Genomic DNA, 12,734 nt, shown 5'->3' with positions numbered 1-12,734 from the left:
GAGCAAGGTGGTTAGCCTCCCTTAATCTCAGTTTCCTTTTCTGTAAACCGAATCTTTCTGGGGAATGCCCTAAAGATCAAATGAAAGAATATCGGCTATGTATTTAACACTCTTACGGATTGGATGTTTGTGACCATCGCTCCCCCAACCTCCTATGTTGAAGCCCTGACCCCCAGTGTGATGGTATTTGGAGGTGGGGCTTTTGGGTGATTCGGTTTCAATGAGGTCATGAGGGTGGAGCCTGATGATGGGAATAGCGCCCGCCCTGCTGAGAAGAGGAAGAGACCAGAGCTCTCCATCTCTCCTCCAGGTGAGGACACAGAGAGAAGGCGGCTGTCTGCAAACCAGGAAGAGAGTGCTCACAGGGCGTGACCCTGCCAGCACCGTGACCTTGGACTGAGCTGACCCAGACAGACACGGTGCCACATACTACCTATTCAAAACATGTCAACTAGTGTGATTGATGATATTTAGGACATCATAGGGGAAGTTCATTTTTCTGTAAGTTTGAGGGAATCCTTGACAATGTCACAAGAGCAGGCAGAAGAGAGGCTCTGGGTGCAGGAAGGAGCACACAGGCAGGCTTACCTATGCTGCAGCTTTCGGAGAGGCGGGGCCGCTGCGCCTCCAGGCTTCTGTAGGAGGAGAGGAGAGGGCAGGAGCCAAGTGAGCTCAGAGCCTGGCAGTGGTCCCCTGGGCAGCCCACCCTCTCCCACCTTCCGCCTGGAGGGCCCGCTGCACTGTGCCCACTGCCTGCCTGGGGAACCAGCCTGTCCTGATGGCAATAACCCGGGAGCCTGGCCCAGGCTGCCAGGGGGCAGGAGGGAGGGGGCAGCAGCAATAGCCCCTAGGATTAGATGCCAGGTGGCATTAGAACATAGAAATATCCCTGCAAGAATTTACTGGGAGAAATTTACTGGCAAAAAAAAAAAAAATCGCCACTGTGAAATGCTGGGGCCCAGACACCACGGGCTGTTCTGCCTTCTCCTGGGAAGACAGGCTGAGTGCAGCGCCTGTTCCCTGCCATCTGCTGGTACTCACAGCACGGGGATCTGGGGCAGGCTGGTCCGCTTCTCACCATCTGGGAAGAGGGAGGAAGAAAAGGAGCTGGAGTCAGGGACACAGGGCCCTGGGTGTCGGCTGACCTCACTGCTCCTGTGAGCCCACACGAGGGAGACCCCTCCCCACCATTCTGTGCTCTCTGAAAGTCTGAGTGGAAGATGGGTCGCCTTTGGCCTGAACTGGAATCCTCTTTGTTGAAATTATTGGGTTTCCTCCTACTACCATCCACAAGCTCCAGCCCAGACCCCTGCTTCCTGATCCCATTCCAAAGCAGAGACGCAAGAGGGACCAGCCAGGTTCTAGCCACAGCTTCCATCTTCCCGGGGCTACCAACGCCCTTCCTCCCGAAGCTGGGCTCCAGGCCACCACTGTCCAGTGGGCCAGGGCCTGAAGCTTGGGACCTGGAATGGGACAACAGGCAACGTCCCGCGGGGCTGGGTGAGCACTTCCACACACTATCCAAGCCACTTCAGTCACATATTGGTCAGTGGCTATGCTTCCCCTGCTGGGGGCCAAGCGGAGAGGGAGTGGGGTGGGGCTAGGGGAGACGCAGCTGGCTCAGCCGTGGGGTCATCTGCCCACGGGGCCAGTTTGCCTCTAAGTGGAAACGCACCTTTCTTGGGATGAATGATGAGAGAGGCTTTGTGCTCCCCCTGCAGCCGGCAGTAACCGTCTATGAGGTCAGCCATGTTCTCGGCTTCTGCCAGAGAGGAGGTTTTGATGGACAAGGACTGCAGAGAAGAGAGCAGCTAAGCATGAGACCCCAGAGCCTTGGCTGGAGTCTACCTCACAGGGAAAGAGAAGAAACTGCATACTCCTGCCATCCATCCCCAGCCGGAACTCATCCATGCCTCTCCTGGGGCCTGGCTTGCATTCCCTACAGCCACCAGGGGGCGCTCTTGTCATCCCTCCCAACTGATTGCATTAAACTCTAGGAAGGCCAGTTCCAGGTCTGCCTTATTTTGGTCTCGCCTTGTACCTGGTCAGTACAAAATATGCAAGAGCAGAAACAGAATGGGGAGCAGGGGGGAGTGGGGCAGGGGATAGATGAATGAGAGGAGAGATAGAAATCTGTTTGCGGTCTGAGGTCTCTCTGATTCTCCCACCCACAACAACCCTGGGTCCTTGAGGTCTTGATTCTGCATCATTGTTCACTTGTTCAAAGTTAGGCCACTGATTAATACCTTGATTTCTGGTCACCTTTACCCCGCACCCTTCACCCCCTAAAATAAACTCAGCTTTATCTTGACACTTTTTTAAACAGCTTTGTTTCTTGAGATATCTTCCTTCCAAAGTTTCATCATCCTGGGACCTTGTCCAAGAACTAGGTGCAGTTTTCTTAACAAGATCTCAGGAGCCAGAGAATCCCCGGCTTTCTGAGCACCTGCACAGGAACACCCAACTCGCAGTTGTACCCCTTGTTTCAGAGCTCCCAGGTTCCCAGAGATGCTTACCTGGGGGGCGCCTTCGATGTCCAACTGCAATACTGCCTCACCCTCCTCCAGCAGGAGGCACCTGATGGACTTGATCTGCTTGAACTCAGCTAGGCAGGTGGGCTGTGGGAAAGGATCAGGGGGCGGGAGGGCTTTAGACCATCTCACTCCTGGGATCAGGCCATGGAAATTGGTCAGTATGTGGGGGGAGGAGGGGAAGGGGCACAAGGAAAAGTGGGAGCTGGGAGTATCTCAGGAGGATGAAGAGAGAATCATAGACTATTAAGACTGGAAGGATCATCTAGTCTAAGCCCCATGGTTTGCAGACGAGAACATGGGTCTGGAGAGAGCCCACGGTTAAATGCCAAATTGGTGGTAGAGCCAGGACTAGACCCAGGTCTTCTGACTCTCAAGGGAGTGATGGCCCCATCTTTCCATTGAAAGAACGCTTGTGTCTGAGCCAGAAAAGCAGTAAGAGTTTCCTTCCCTCTGCTCTGCATCCCCAAGCCATCCTGCTCTCCCAGCCTCTACGCCGGAGACAATCTCAGGGGGAAAAAAGAAACGGCAGCCCCATGCTGTTATGCCAAACACTCTCCCTGCAGCTGCTCATACCAAGGGCCTCTGCTCTCAGCAATGGGGCAGGAAGAATGGACGGGGCAGGCCAGGGTAGGAGGCAGCAGACAGGGCAGACAGCAAAGCCTGGGGCTGGGTGGGGCGTGGCCCCAGTCTCTCTCTACCTTTGCATCTTGACTTGTCATCTGGCGGATGCCTTTAGGGCCGATGACCAGGTCCACAGTGATGTTCCATCCTTGCTGGAATAAAAGGAGAGAGGGACTTGCTGCTCAAGCCCTGCCCTGCTCCTATTTCAGAAACTTGAAAAGGCCCACTGAACTGGGCTCAGACGACTATCTCCTGGGCCCTCCACTCCAAACCCCCGCCATACAGATTATCCTCCTCCCAAAACCCTGCCCACCTCCCAGAGAGGGAGCCAGGATTTCCCTTTCCTGGTGCAAGTCGATTAACGGCAGTTGCATTTTAGGGCAGGTCAGTACACGCAAGCAAAGCCCCTTCCCAGCCCCCCTGGATGGCCTCCTGGCTCCCTTTCCCGAGAGGCCTGGAATTCAGGTGGAGGAGAGAATTACAATGAGTTCACAGCGATAGGTCTCCTGGTCAATGTGGGCAAAGCCAGCCAGGGTGTTGAAGAACTTCATGACGCACTCCTCCTCCCTGAGCGAGGCATACTGCTGGAAAGTCTGCTGGATCATCTTCCGGAACTGCTTGGGCTGGGGGAGATGGCAGGGGTGAGCAGGCTCCTCCAGGCTCTGATTCCTTCCCTAGGGATCTCACTGCTGAGAGCCTGCCTGCGGCTGTAGGACAGTCCCCAGGCCTTTGCCAGGAGAGCAGTGGCGATCTCTTACCTAGAGCACAGGCCTGTTGTCTCGAGGGAGGCTCACCATAGCCCTGGGAGGGAGGCAGGGGAGGCAGGGGAGGCAGTGCCCCAGTGATCAGGCCAGACAGCTAACTGGCCTCTGATGTGGAACTAGAGCCAGGACTCCTGAGCCCCAGCCATGGAAAGAGCCCACTGGATGCATTTGTGGTCCTATGTCCAAATGGCCCAAGATGGCACAGACCCCCTGGCTGTATCCCCAAGTATCCCAGCCCAATGCCTTTAGCTCTAGTCCTGGGGACCAGCACAAAAGGGGTCCTTCTGGGCTCCTTGCCCACTTACCTTTAAACTCTCCTGCATCTGCTTTGGGAAAAACAGGTCGAGCCCTACTTCCTTCCTAAAAGAAGAAGAAAAGCATCATTTGACACCCCTCTCCTGCAACCCAGGATTCTGGCAGGAGAGGTAAGAGGGCTCAAGGGCTGGGGAGATGGGTCCTGCCTGGCTCTGGTCTGGGGGTGAGTGAAGTAGGGATGAGTAGGAAAAGTAGGGCAGCAAGAAAGGAGGAGAGGCAGGGGCCAGTCCCAAGACTTACTCCAGGAGCTCGAAGTTGGACTTTTTGTCAAGTGCATTGTGTGGCATGTCCTTGAAGAACCGCCTGGAGAAAGAGAGAAGTCATGGAGAAGCTGATGGCTGGAGAACAAAGCCCCCAGAGCCTGGTTGCCCAGTCCCCTTCCCCTGCCACATGTGAAAACCACTGGGAGGGAGAAGATTAGGAGAGTAAAAAAATTGATACTTAGAAAACCACGAAGAAAAGGAGAAAACCCACAAACCTCATTCCTAGAAAACACATTTATTCATTTTTTAATATATATTCTTTCCCATTAAGTGTATGTCTTGATGGAGATTTTAATGTATTATTGAGTTTAGCAATTGTTTAAGTAGAGACCAAGTAGCCAATGTCCCCACTTGAGTCTCCTTCATTCTCTGCCTGGATCACCATGTCTAGTAATTTTCACTGTTGCAGACATTGTCACACTTTCAATCCCACATTAGAGTGACTCAGTGTGCCTTGAGCCAGCTGTCTTAATACACATCTGAGGACAGTTTGTGCTGATACTATAAGCAGAGAGAGAGGCAAGTAACTTAACATTCAAAAGATATGAATTTAGACAATTCACTATGATTGGAAAATAGTAATTATATCCTCACCTCACACTTTATTTAAACATTTATTCTAGTTGGATTAAAGGGATAGATGTAACAATAAAATCGTTTTAAAACTACAAGAAAACCTAGGAAAATATTCCCAAATCATGGCATTGGGAAGAACATCTAAATCATGAAATCATAGAAGATGTCCCCAATTAAAACACATGAGCTGGCTTGGCAGGAAGAGCCTATGGCCACCATATTGCTAATTAGCGACACTTCACAGGTGTGCTCTGAGGTTTTCTATGAATGCAGCAGGCAAGCAGGCAACACTTGTTTGGTACATTTTCTAAAGCTTCCAGAATAAAGAACAGTTTACCAGGCTGAACAAAGGCAAGAGGAGAGTATGCCAGACAGAGGGGATGTATGACTCACTAAGGGGGTGAGAGCTGCTTCCAAGTCCCAGACACAGTGGCCTCTCAATGTCACTCCTGGCTTATAATAATTGTTGAATGAATGAATGAATGAATGAGCATTGATACTGGGAGTGGATAACAGAATTTTGAGGACTAGAATATTTAAATAAGCCTTAGTAAAACAAAAGTTGGGGTTGGCTAAATGCAAGGGTAAACAAACTTTGAAATGAACACTGAGGAATTAAAACATGTGAAAGTAATAGCAATTTAGAATGATTAAGGAGGTGGCAAATGGAAAAATGTTTAATTAGGAAAAAGGTAGCTCAGGTTTTTACCGAGGTCATCCCAATCTCTTAAAATCCAGCTCACTCCCTATACCATTGATTGCCCTTCTCTCTTGCCCTGCAGATCAGTTATTGTGTTATTTTTGACAAAGGAACCCAATCACTCAAGTGTGCCATGTTCTGTGTGTCTCTAACATTTGAAAATCACTGGGATGTTGGGGGGAACCAGTCACCACTGCTAATCAGATGTACTGCTTTTTCCAGAGATTGAGCTTCACAATATTCTGGGTTGAACCCCATCTCAGCTGCTGCCAGTGAGCACCCACTTATCCCCAGCCTGCCCCAACTGCCATCACTGAATGAGGATGCACCTGCTAGGAGGGTCCTCCAGTGCCCGGCTGGTTCTCCCCAACTCAGGTCTGCATTTTAACTGGCTAACACACCAGGTGGACAGAGTGCCTATGGCCAGGCACAGGTCCGTAACCCAGTCTGTTCTTTTCCTTCCATTGGTCCCTGAGCCCGGAATGCATACTCCCCTGCTCAAAACTCCCCCTTATCTACTGATGGAAATCTCTCTCCTCCTTCCTGGAGCAGTTCAGATCCCCTCTTCCTGATGCCCTACGGCAGGATTCATGGCTCCTATAGGCACATCTGCTTGGCACATATTTCATCCTGCCTTGTATTACGATCAATTGTAGACACACCTATCACCTCCAAAACACTGTAAATTTGAGGACCTCTTGTATAATCCACTAATGTCATAATATTTATTAGTACCTACACAAGGTGGGGTCATAGTGGTGAACACAGATTAGAAAACCCAACATTTGAATATTTCCCAGAATCTCACCTAAGGCTCAAAGAAACTTTACAGTCACGTGGATGACAGAGAGATGGAAGAAGCAGGCACCCTGGAGGCAAAGGCAGTGGCAGCCAAAGGAAGGTGGGGACTCCAGCCAGAGAGAGGACCAGCCGGGCAGGCAAGCAGGGCAGGCAAGCACCTCAGGGCCTGACCCTTTGTCGGCCACCACTGCCCCCTCCCGGTTCTCACATATCCACTCTTACTTCCCCCCTGGAGGACAGTCAGCTGGCCAGGAGCCCAGCACAGGACGGGGGGCATGGGCCCCCGCCATGGAGAGGCCTAGAGGCCACATACCTGAGCTCCAGACAGCCCAGCTGCAGGGCCATGCCCTCGCTGACCTTGCTGGCGTAGCGTTGCATGTAGTCATTCCGGAGCTGGCGGGGAGAAAAGACGAGGCTGAGGCTCCCACCCTCATTCCCTGTGCCCCTAGGCCAGTGATGGCGAACCTTTTGACCTCGGCGTGTCAGCATTTTGAAAAACCCTAACTTAACTCTGGTGCCATGTCACCTATAGAAATTTTTTGATATTTGCAACCATAGTAAAACAAAGACTTATATTTTTGATATTTATTTTATATATTTAAATGCCATTTAACAAAGAAAAATCAACCAAAAAAATGAGTTCGCGTGTCACCTCTGACACGTGTGTCATAGGTTCACCATCACTGCCCTAAGCAGAGGCCCCAGGATGCCTTGAGCACAACCCTGCCTGTCTCTCTCACATGCCCGCCATGCACAAATGCATAGCAGGAGATTAAGAGCAGAAGGGGACGCTCACCCTCCGCTCTCCCCCTGCCTCCCTCCAGACGCCTGAGCAGCGCTGACCAAGCCTCCACAGGCTGAGGTCTTCGGGGTTTTTTGAAGTGATTTAGACATGTTCCCATTGGCTCCGCGAGGTAGGGAGTTCCAATTCCCCTCCCCCACTCCTCATTTTGGAGATATGAAAACTGGGATTTGGGGGAGGAGTCAGTAATTTTTCCAAAGCCTTGTTGGTAAGTAGTGACAGGTGTCATCCTGTACAAGAAAAGTCTGGCGTGGTCTCCAGCAAACCAGGAGAGAGATATAGGAGGGAGCTAAGATCAGGCAGAACATAACGATGGCAACTGATGTTTACTTGGCATTCACTCTGTGCCAGGTCTTGTGTTAGGAACTTTACATGCACTATAGTTGGTGTGTTGGAGCCGCTCCAAACAGCTATTGAAAGCCAGTTATTAAATGTTTTGAAATTTTGCAAGCTGATATCACATCGGTCGCTTGAAACAGGTCTATTTACACCATGGAAATCGGCAAGTCCTATGTTTTGTTTTGTTTTTCTTCAGAGAGCTGGTTTACCAGCACATTGTTAATAATATCATTTGGTCCTCAATAATATAACCCTATAAAGTATGTATTATTATTATCATCATCATCATCATCATCATCATCCCCATTTTATAGAAAACAGCTTTATGAAGGTTAAGTCCTGGGGTGGGGGGGTGGGGGCGGGGCGGTGAGGGGCGGGGGGGGGGGGTAAGGGTGCGGGGGAGAGAGGGTACCAGCTTAGAAAATGGCAGAGCTGGATGAGGAACCAGGTGTGTCAGATGGCAGACCTGCTCTGCCTGCTTCACCAGCCAGGTCTCCTGGGCAGTAATTAGCCATTAGGAAAGCCCAAGAGGAGCCGTGAGTGTCTGGGGAGGGGTTAGCTGGCACGTAATTAGCTGTGAGAGACGCCGAGTTACACAGCTGACCAGGGGCCAAGGAATGTCCCCAAGAGAAATTTCCTGAACTGGGACCTCCAAGGCTTTGTCCTCCCGTCTCCTAGGAGAGCCTGGCTAACACTTGGCATTTAAGGTGTAATAGGACCTGGGCGCAGGAGTTCTTTTTCACCTGTTGGTAAAAATAAAGCAGCGTGGTCTTGTCTTCCTTCAGGCTCTCCATGAAGTCCTCTGGCAAGTAGCGGATCTGAAGGTCATACCTGGGACAGGACATTAAGACTCCCTTGTATGTAAAGGAGGAGTAGGGCTGGCCAAAGCAGATGCAATCTCACCCGCCACCTGTGGTTCCTGGCCACCCATGTAGGGCTTTTCGTTGGGTGGAGGACCACAGAGGACAGACGGGTGGCCAATAGGTGCTGACTCCCCACACTTCATCTTTATGGCCCCCAACTTCCTTGGACCAGCCACTGGCCTGGCTCACCCTTCCCCCAGAACTCTCTTCCTCCTTCTCCACAGCACCAACAGCATCCTGCCTGGGATGTTTCTAGGTACCTGTCTTGAATGAGGATGTGTTGTGACCCCATGCTAAGCTTTGGCAAGGACACACATTGGACGCTGCAGGGGGACTAAGCCTAAAACGTCACTCAGATGTTCTAGAAGACTCTCAGGGGTTGGGAAATGCTCCAAGGAAGCACCTCCAGGGCCTCCCCACCCCACACTCTTCTCCCCCCATTCGAGAGCCTAGGGCTCCTCTCCTACCTCCACTCGGCTTCCACGTGTAGATACTCATACTTGTCCTGCACCTCACCCACTGTCATCTGCGGGTGCAGCCAGTGGATCTCGTCTGACTTCATGTGCTTCAGCCTCAGCCCATAGCACTCAGCCAGCTGGATGTTGGGCCCGATCCGCCCGCTCAGCAGGATGGAGGCAATGACCTCCTGCGGAGGAGAAGACAGGGGCATGACTCAGAGTCGCCTCCTTCTAGGCTCCCACAGGCCTCACGCAGCCCCGGAGGTATGGTTCTCTAGGGTGAGGTTCCGGCTTAATGTTTTAGCCATCTGTGACTCTCTAGCCCTTAGTGGAAGGCCTGGACACAGTGAGCTCTAGGTGATGAATGAACAAACTGGCAAAATGAGGCAGAGACAGAGGAACTAAGAGGAGAGAGCAGAAGCGAAGGAGAAAATGCAGCGAGGTGAAGAGCACGAATTCTGTGCTTCTGCATTTCATTCCAACCAAACAATTAATCATTACCGAGCAACCACCATGTAAAAGGCATGCTTTGAGTGGTTTCCAATTTAATCGGCATTGCTAGGGGTCTGCAATAGGCACTTCTAGGCACTTTGCATACATTGCTTCATTATGTATGGATTCCTTCATTCAATCCATACAATACAGGAAAGTAGGTGTGACCTCCCCCATGTGGCTGATGAGGAAACTGATGAGGCCACACAGCTCATGGAATTAAGCTGGGATTTTTAACCCTGGCCCACTGGACTCTGAGGATTTCAACTAGACCAAGCTGCTCTGTGGGATGGTGGGGCTGGACGAGAGAGAAGGACAGGACTCACATTAAGGGGTTAAGTGGCACGGTCCCCACACAAGAAGCATGGCCACAGGAAATGGAGTGTTGATAAGAAACGAGGTGCCCTCCTTATTCCTACTTTCTTGACCAGAAGTCAGGCTGCCCGACATCCTGATGCCATAGCTTCCTGGCCTAGAGCCAGAGCTGTATTAAGAGGAGGACAATTAGGCAGCTGCCTGGAAGCCCATCTACAAGGCTGTGCCTAGTTCTGAATCACATTGACTCCAGTTTAACTCAAGTTCCTCATGTGGTTCCATACATAACTGGAGAACCCAGCCTACTCCTGGTGGAGCAGAGAACCCTCAAAGGCAACGTTTAAAACTCTCCGGCAATGACTTCTCTCTGTTGAATATCTTTGCAAAGTGTATGCCACCAAGACTACATACAACCATTTATAACACAGAGAAAATAATAGCACCTATTTTGAATGGTTTTTTAAGGATTAAATTAGAAAAAAGTCCTTAGGACAGAATCTGACATGAGGTAAATACTAAGAAAAATGCTAGCACTACTTCTATATAGCAATCCAGTATAGATTCGGATGCTTTTGTGAAAACAAAGAAAGATTGGGAAAACAAAAGAAAACTCTGGTTTCTTCTCCTTCACCTTTTTTATGTCTTTTTCTTTTCCCTTCTCTTGGAGGTGGTGGGATGGCCACAGGTCAAAGCAGTGAGGCTGAGGGGTTGGTAGTGGCTGCAAAGCCAGAATCAGAGCAAAGGAGGAGGTGGGGCTGGGCGGAGATGGATGGAGTGGTTAGGTGATTGGTTACATACAGGAGGATTGAGCAAAGGAGTAAATATATTGAGGATAATGGGAGATGGGTTTCTTTCTGTTAGAGAAAGTACTTGAAATATGGAGAGGGGAAGGCGAGAGAGAACCATTGGGGAAAGAGAGAGAGAGAGAGAGAGAGAGAGAGAGAGAGAGAGAGAGAGATCATGAGTGCTTTACTTTTGAAAGAATCTAGGATCAATGATGTCCTGATTGTCATTTGTATATCAAACACTGCATCTTAGTTTCCAAATATCGTTCTCCACTAAAAAGATCCAGGGCTCCTGGAAGAAATGGCTGATTCCAGGGCTAGGGCAAATGATGATCCTGGAATATCTTTTTGTGCTAGAAAAAAAGGGAAGAGATTGGAGAATGTTGGGGCTGTATAACAAGGAAACAGAATCAGCTTACAGGGTCTGGCACTGGCCAAATCTGAGACAACCTAAGCTTTAAAATATTCAAGATAGGAAGGAATAGATTACACCCCACTGAATAAAATGGAATCTGAGATAGATAGATAAATAAATAAATAAACAAACAAACTAATAAATGAAAAGGAAATGTTTTCCTTACAGTAGAATGCCAACTAGTAAATGTAGAAGGGATGGAAATAGAAAATCACCACTTGGCAATAAATAGTGTTGGTTGGTTTGGGCATGATTCATCAATGGTTGATACAGTTGTCGGGTTGAGGTCTGATGATAAATAGGATATTGACATGGTCTTAGCATATCTTCCTTCAGACACTAATCATATACCAAGGAAAACCTGGCTGACACAAAAGCTCATCAGTGCTAACATCATCATAAGTAGACAGCTAAACAGAACGTCTCTCCCCTTGATCCAAGAACACAACTATTTCTGAGATATTTCTGCCAAAAGTTCATGTCTGAGCCTAGTCATGACACCCAGGGTGAGGGGGTCTTCTCAGAGATAAATAGAATAAAAGGCCTGTACTCTTTCAGACTTGGGAACTCTTTTAGATTGGAGAAGACCAAAGAGATTAGACAACTAAATGCATTGTATATTCCTGGACCCGCTGGAACCCTTAAGTTTGTATCAAATTTGTCAGAAGTGTGGGTGGCCTGGGAACCCTGGGATCTGAGACTGGGGTCTGACAAGGGGTGTCTTCTAGGGGACTGTGCCCTCAACTTGTGAAGTCAGTGCTAGCTCCAGAATTGCACTGTGAAGTGCACCAATCCTTCAGGTGCACCTGGACAGCAACCAGGTTAACCATCACAGGTGACAGAAAGAGAACTCACGAGTCACACAAATCCTGTCTAACCCCAGTTCTGACATTTTCTTCTAATGGGATGACAAACTCCCTGAGCCACAGCCCCCTTCCTGCTGTCTCTACTCTTGTCTTGTGACGCTGCAGAATGATTCCTTCATGCAAACCATCAGCGACGATCTATGACATACTCACTCTGCAAAGCATTGTTAGGAGCCCGGTGCCCACACAAAGCCCTCCCTTCGGGAGCTTCTGTTTAGTGGTGAGGCAGGAGAAAGTAGCTTAAATTGAGGACGTCCCAGAGTGAGGTAGGGAATCAGTTTTTTAAAAAATATTTTAATTGATTTTAGTGAGAGAGGAAGGGAGAGGGTGAGAGAGAGAAACATCGATGTGAGAAACAGAAATTGGTTGCCTACCCTAAGCACCCTGACCGAAGATCAAACCCACAACCCAGGCATGTGTCCGACCTGGAATGGAAACAGCAACCCTTCAGTGCATGGGACAACGCTCAACAAACTGAGCACACTGGCCAGGATGGGAATCAGTTTAAATGAAGAAAAATTTGAGGTCTGACATGATCTCACTGTGGAGGCTTTTGGATCAGTCCTTCTTCCCTCACCTTTTACTGCCAATTCCCAAATATTCACACAGCTCCTCAAGCAAATGGTGGGAGCACCAAAATCAGCCCTCTACCCACAGCTCAGTTTGCCTTTAATGAGTTAATATTTCTGTCTCTACTAGAGGCCTGGTGCACGAAAATTCGTGCACTGGAGTGGAGGTGGGGGGGTCCCCTCAGCCCAGCCTGCGCCCTCTCACAGTCTGGGAGCCCTCAGGGGATGTCCAACTGACTGCTTAGGCCCGCTCGTC

General features: G+C 49.8%; 1 protein-coding gene across 3 annotated transcripts in view; it reads right to left on the bottom strand.

The window, feature by feature from the left end:
* PTK2B (protein tyrosine kinase 2 beta) overlaps positions 1–12,734 on the bottom strand; it is a 123,463-nt gene that overhangs the window by 21,523 nt on the left and 89,206 nt on the right. For all 3 annotated transcript variants that reach the window (XM_081091626.1, XM_081091625.1, XM_081091627.1), the window contains 11 exons: positions 9,046–9,224; positions 8,459–8,546; positions 6,888–6,967; positions 4,475–4,537; positions 4,225–4,279; positions 3,638–3,778; positions 3,233–3,307; positions 2,517–2,618; positions 1,676–1,793; positions 1,042–1,081; positions 589–635 (listed from right to left, as the gene is read on the bottom strand). In XM_081091626.1, coding sequence (XP_080947752.1) covers positions 589–635; positions 1,042–1,081; positions 1,676–1,793; positions 2,517–2,618; positions 3,233–3,307; positions 3,638–3,778; positions 4,225–4,279; positions 4,475–4,537; positions 6,888–6,967; positions 8,459–8,546; positions 9,046–9,224 — 988 coding nt within the window. The remainder of the gene's footprint in view (positions 1–588; positions 636–1,041; positions 1,082–1,675; positions 1,794–2,516; positions 2,619–3,232; positions 3,308–3,637; positions 3,779–4,224; positions 4,280–4,474; positions 4,538–6,887; positions 6,968–8,458; positions 8,547–9,045; positions 9,225–12,734) is intronic.

Source organism: Myotis nattereri, assembly GCF_964212035.1.
Source record: "Myotis nattereri genome assembly, chromosome: 5".
Classification (NCBI taxonomy): Eukaryota; Metazoa; Chordata; class Mammalia; order Chiroptera; family Vespertilionidae; genus Myotis; species Myotis nattereri.
Note: the sequence above shows the minus strand (reverse complement) of the source record. Positions and strands in the feature narration are given on the sequence as shown.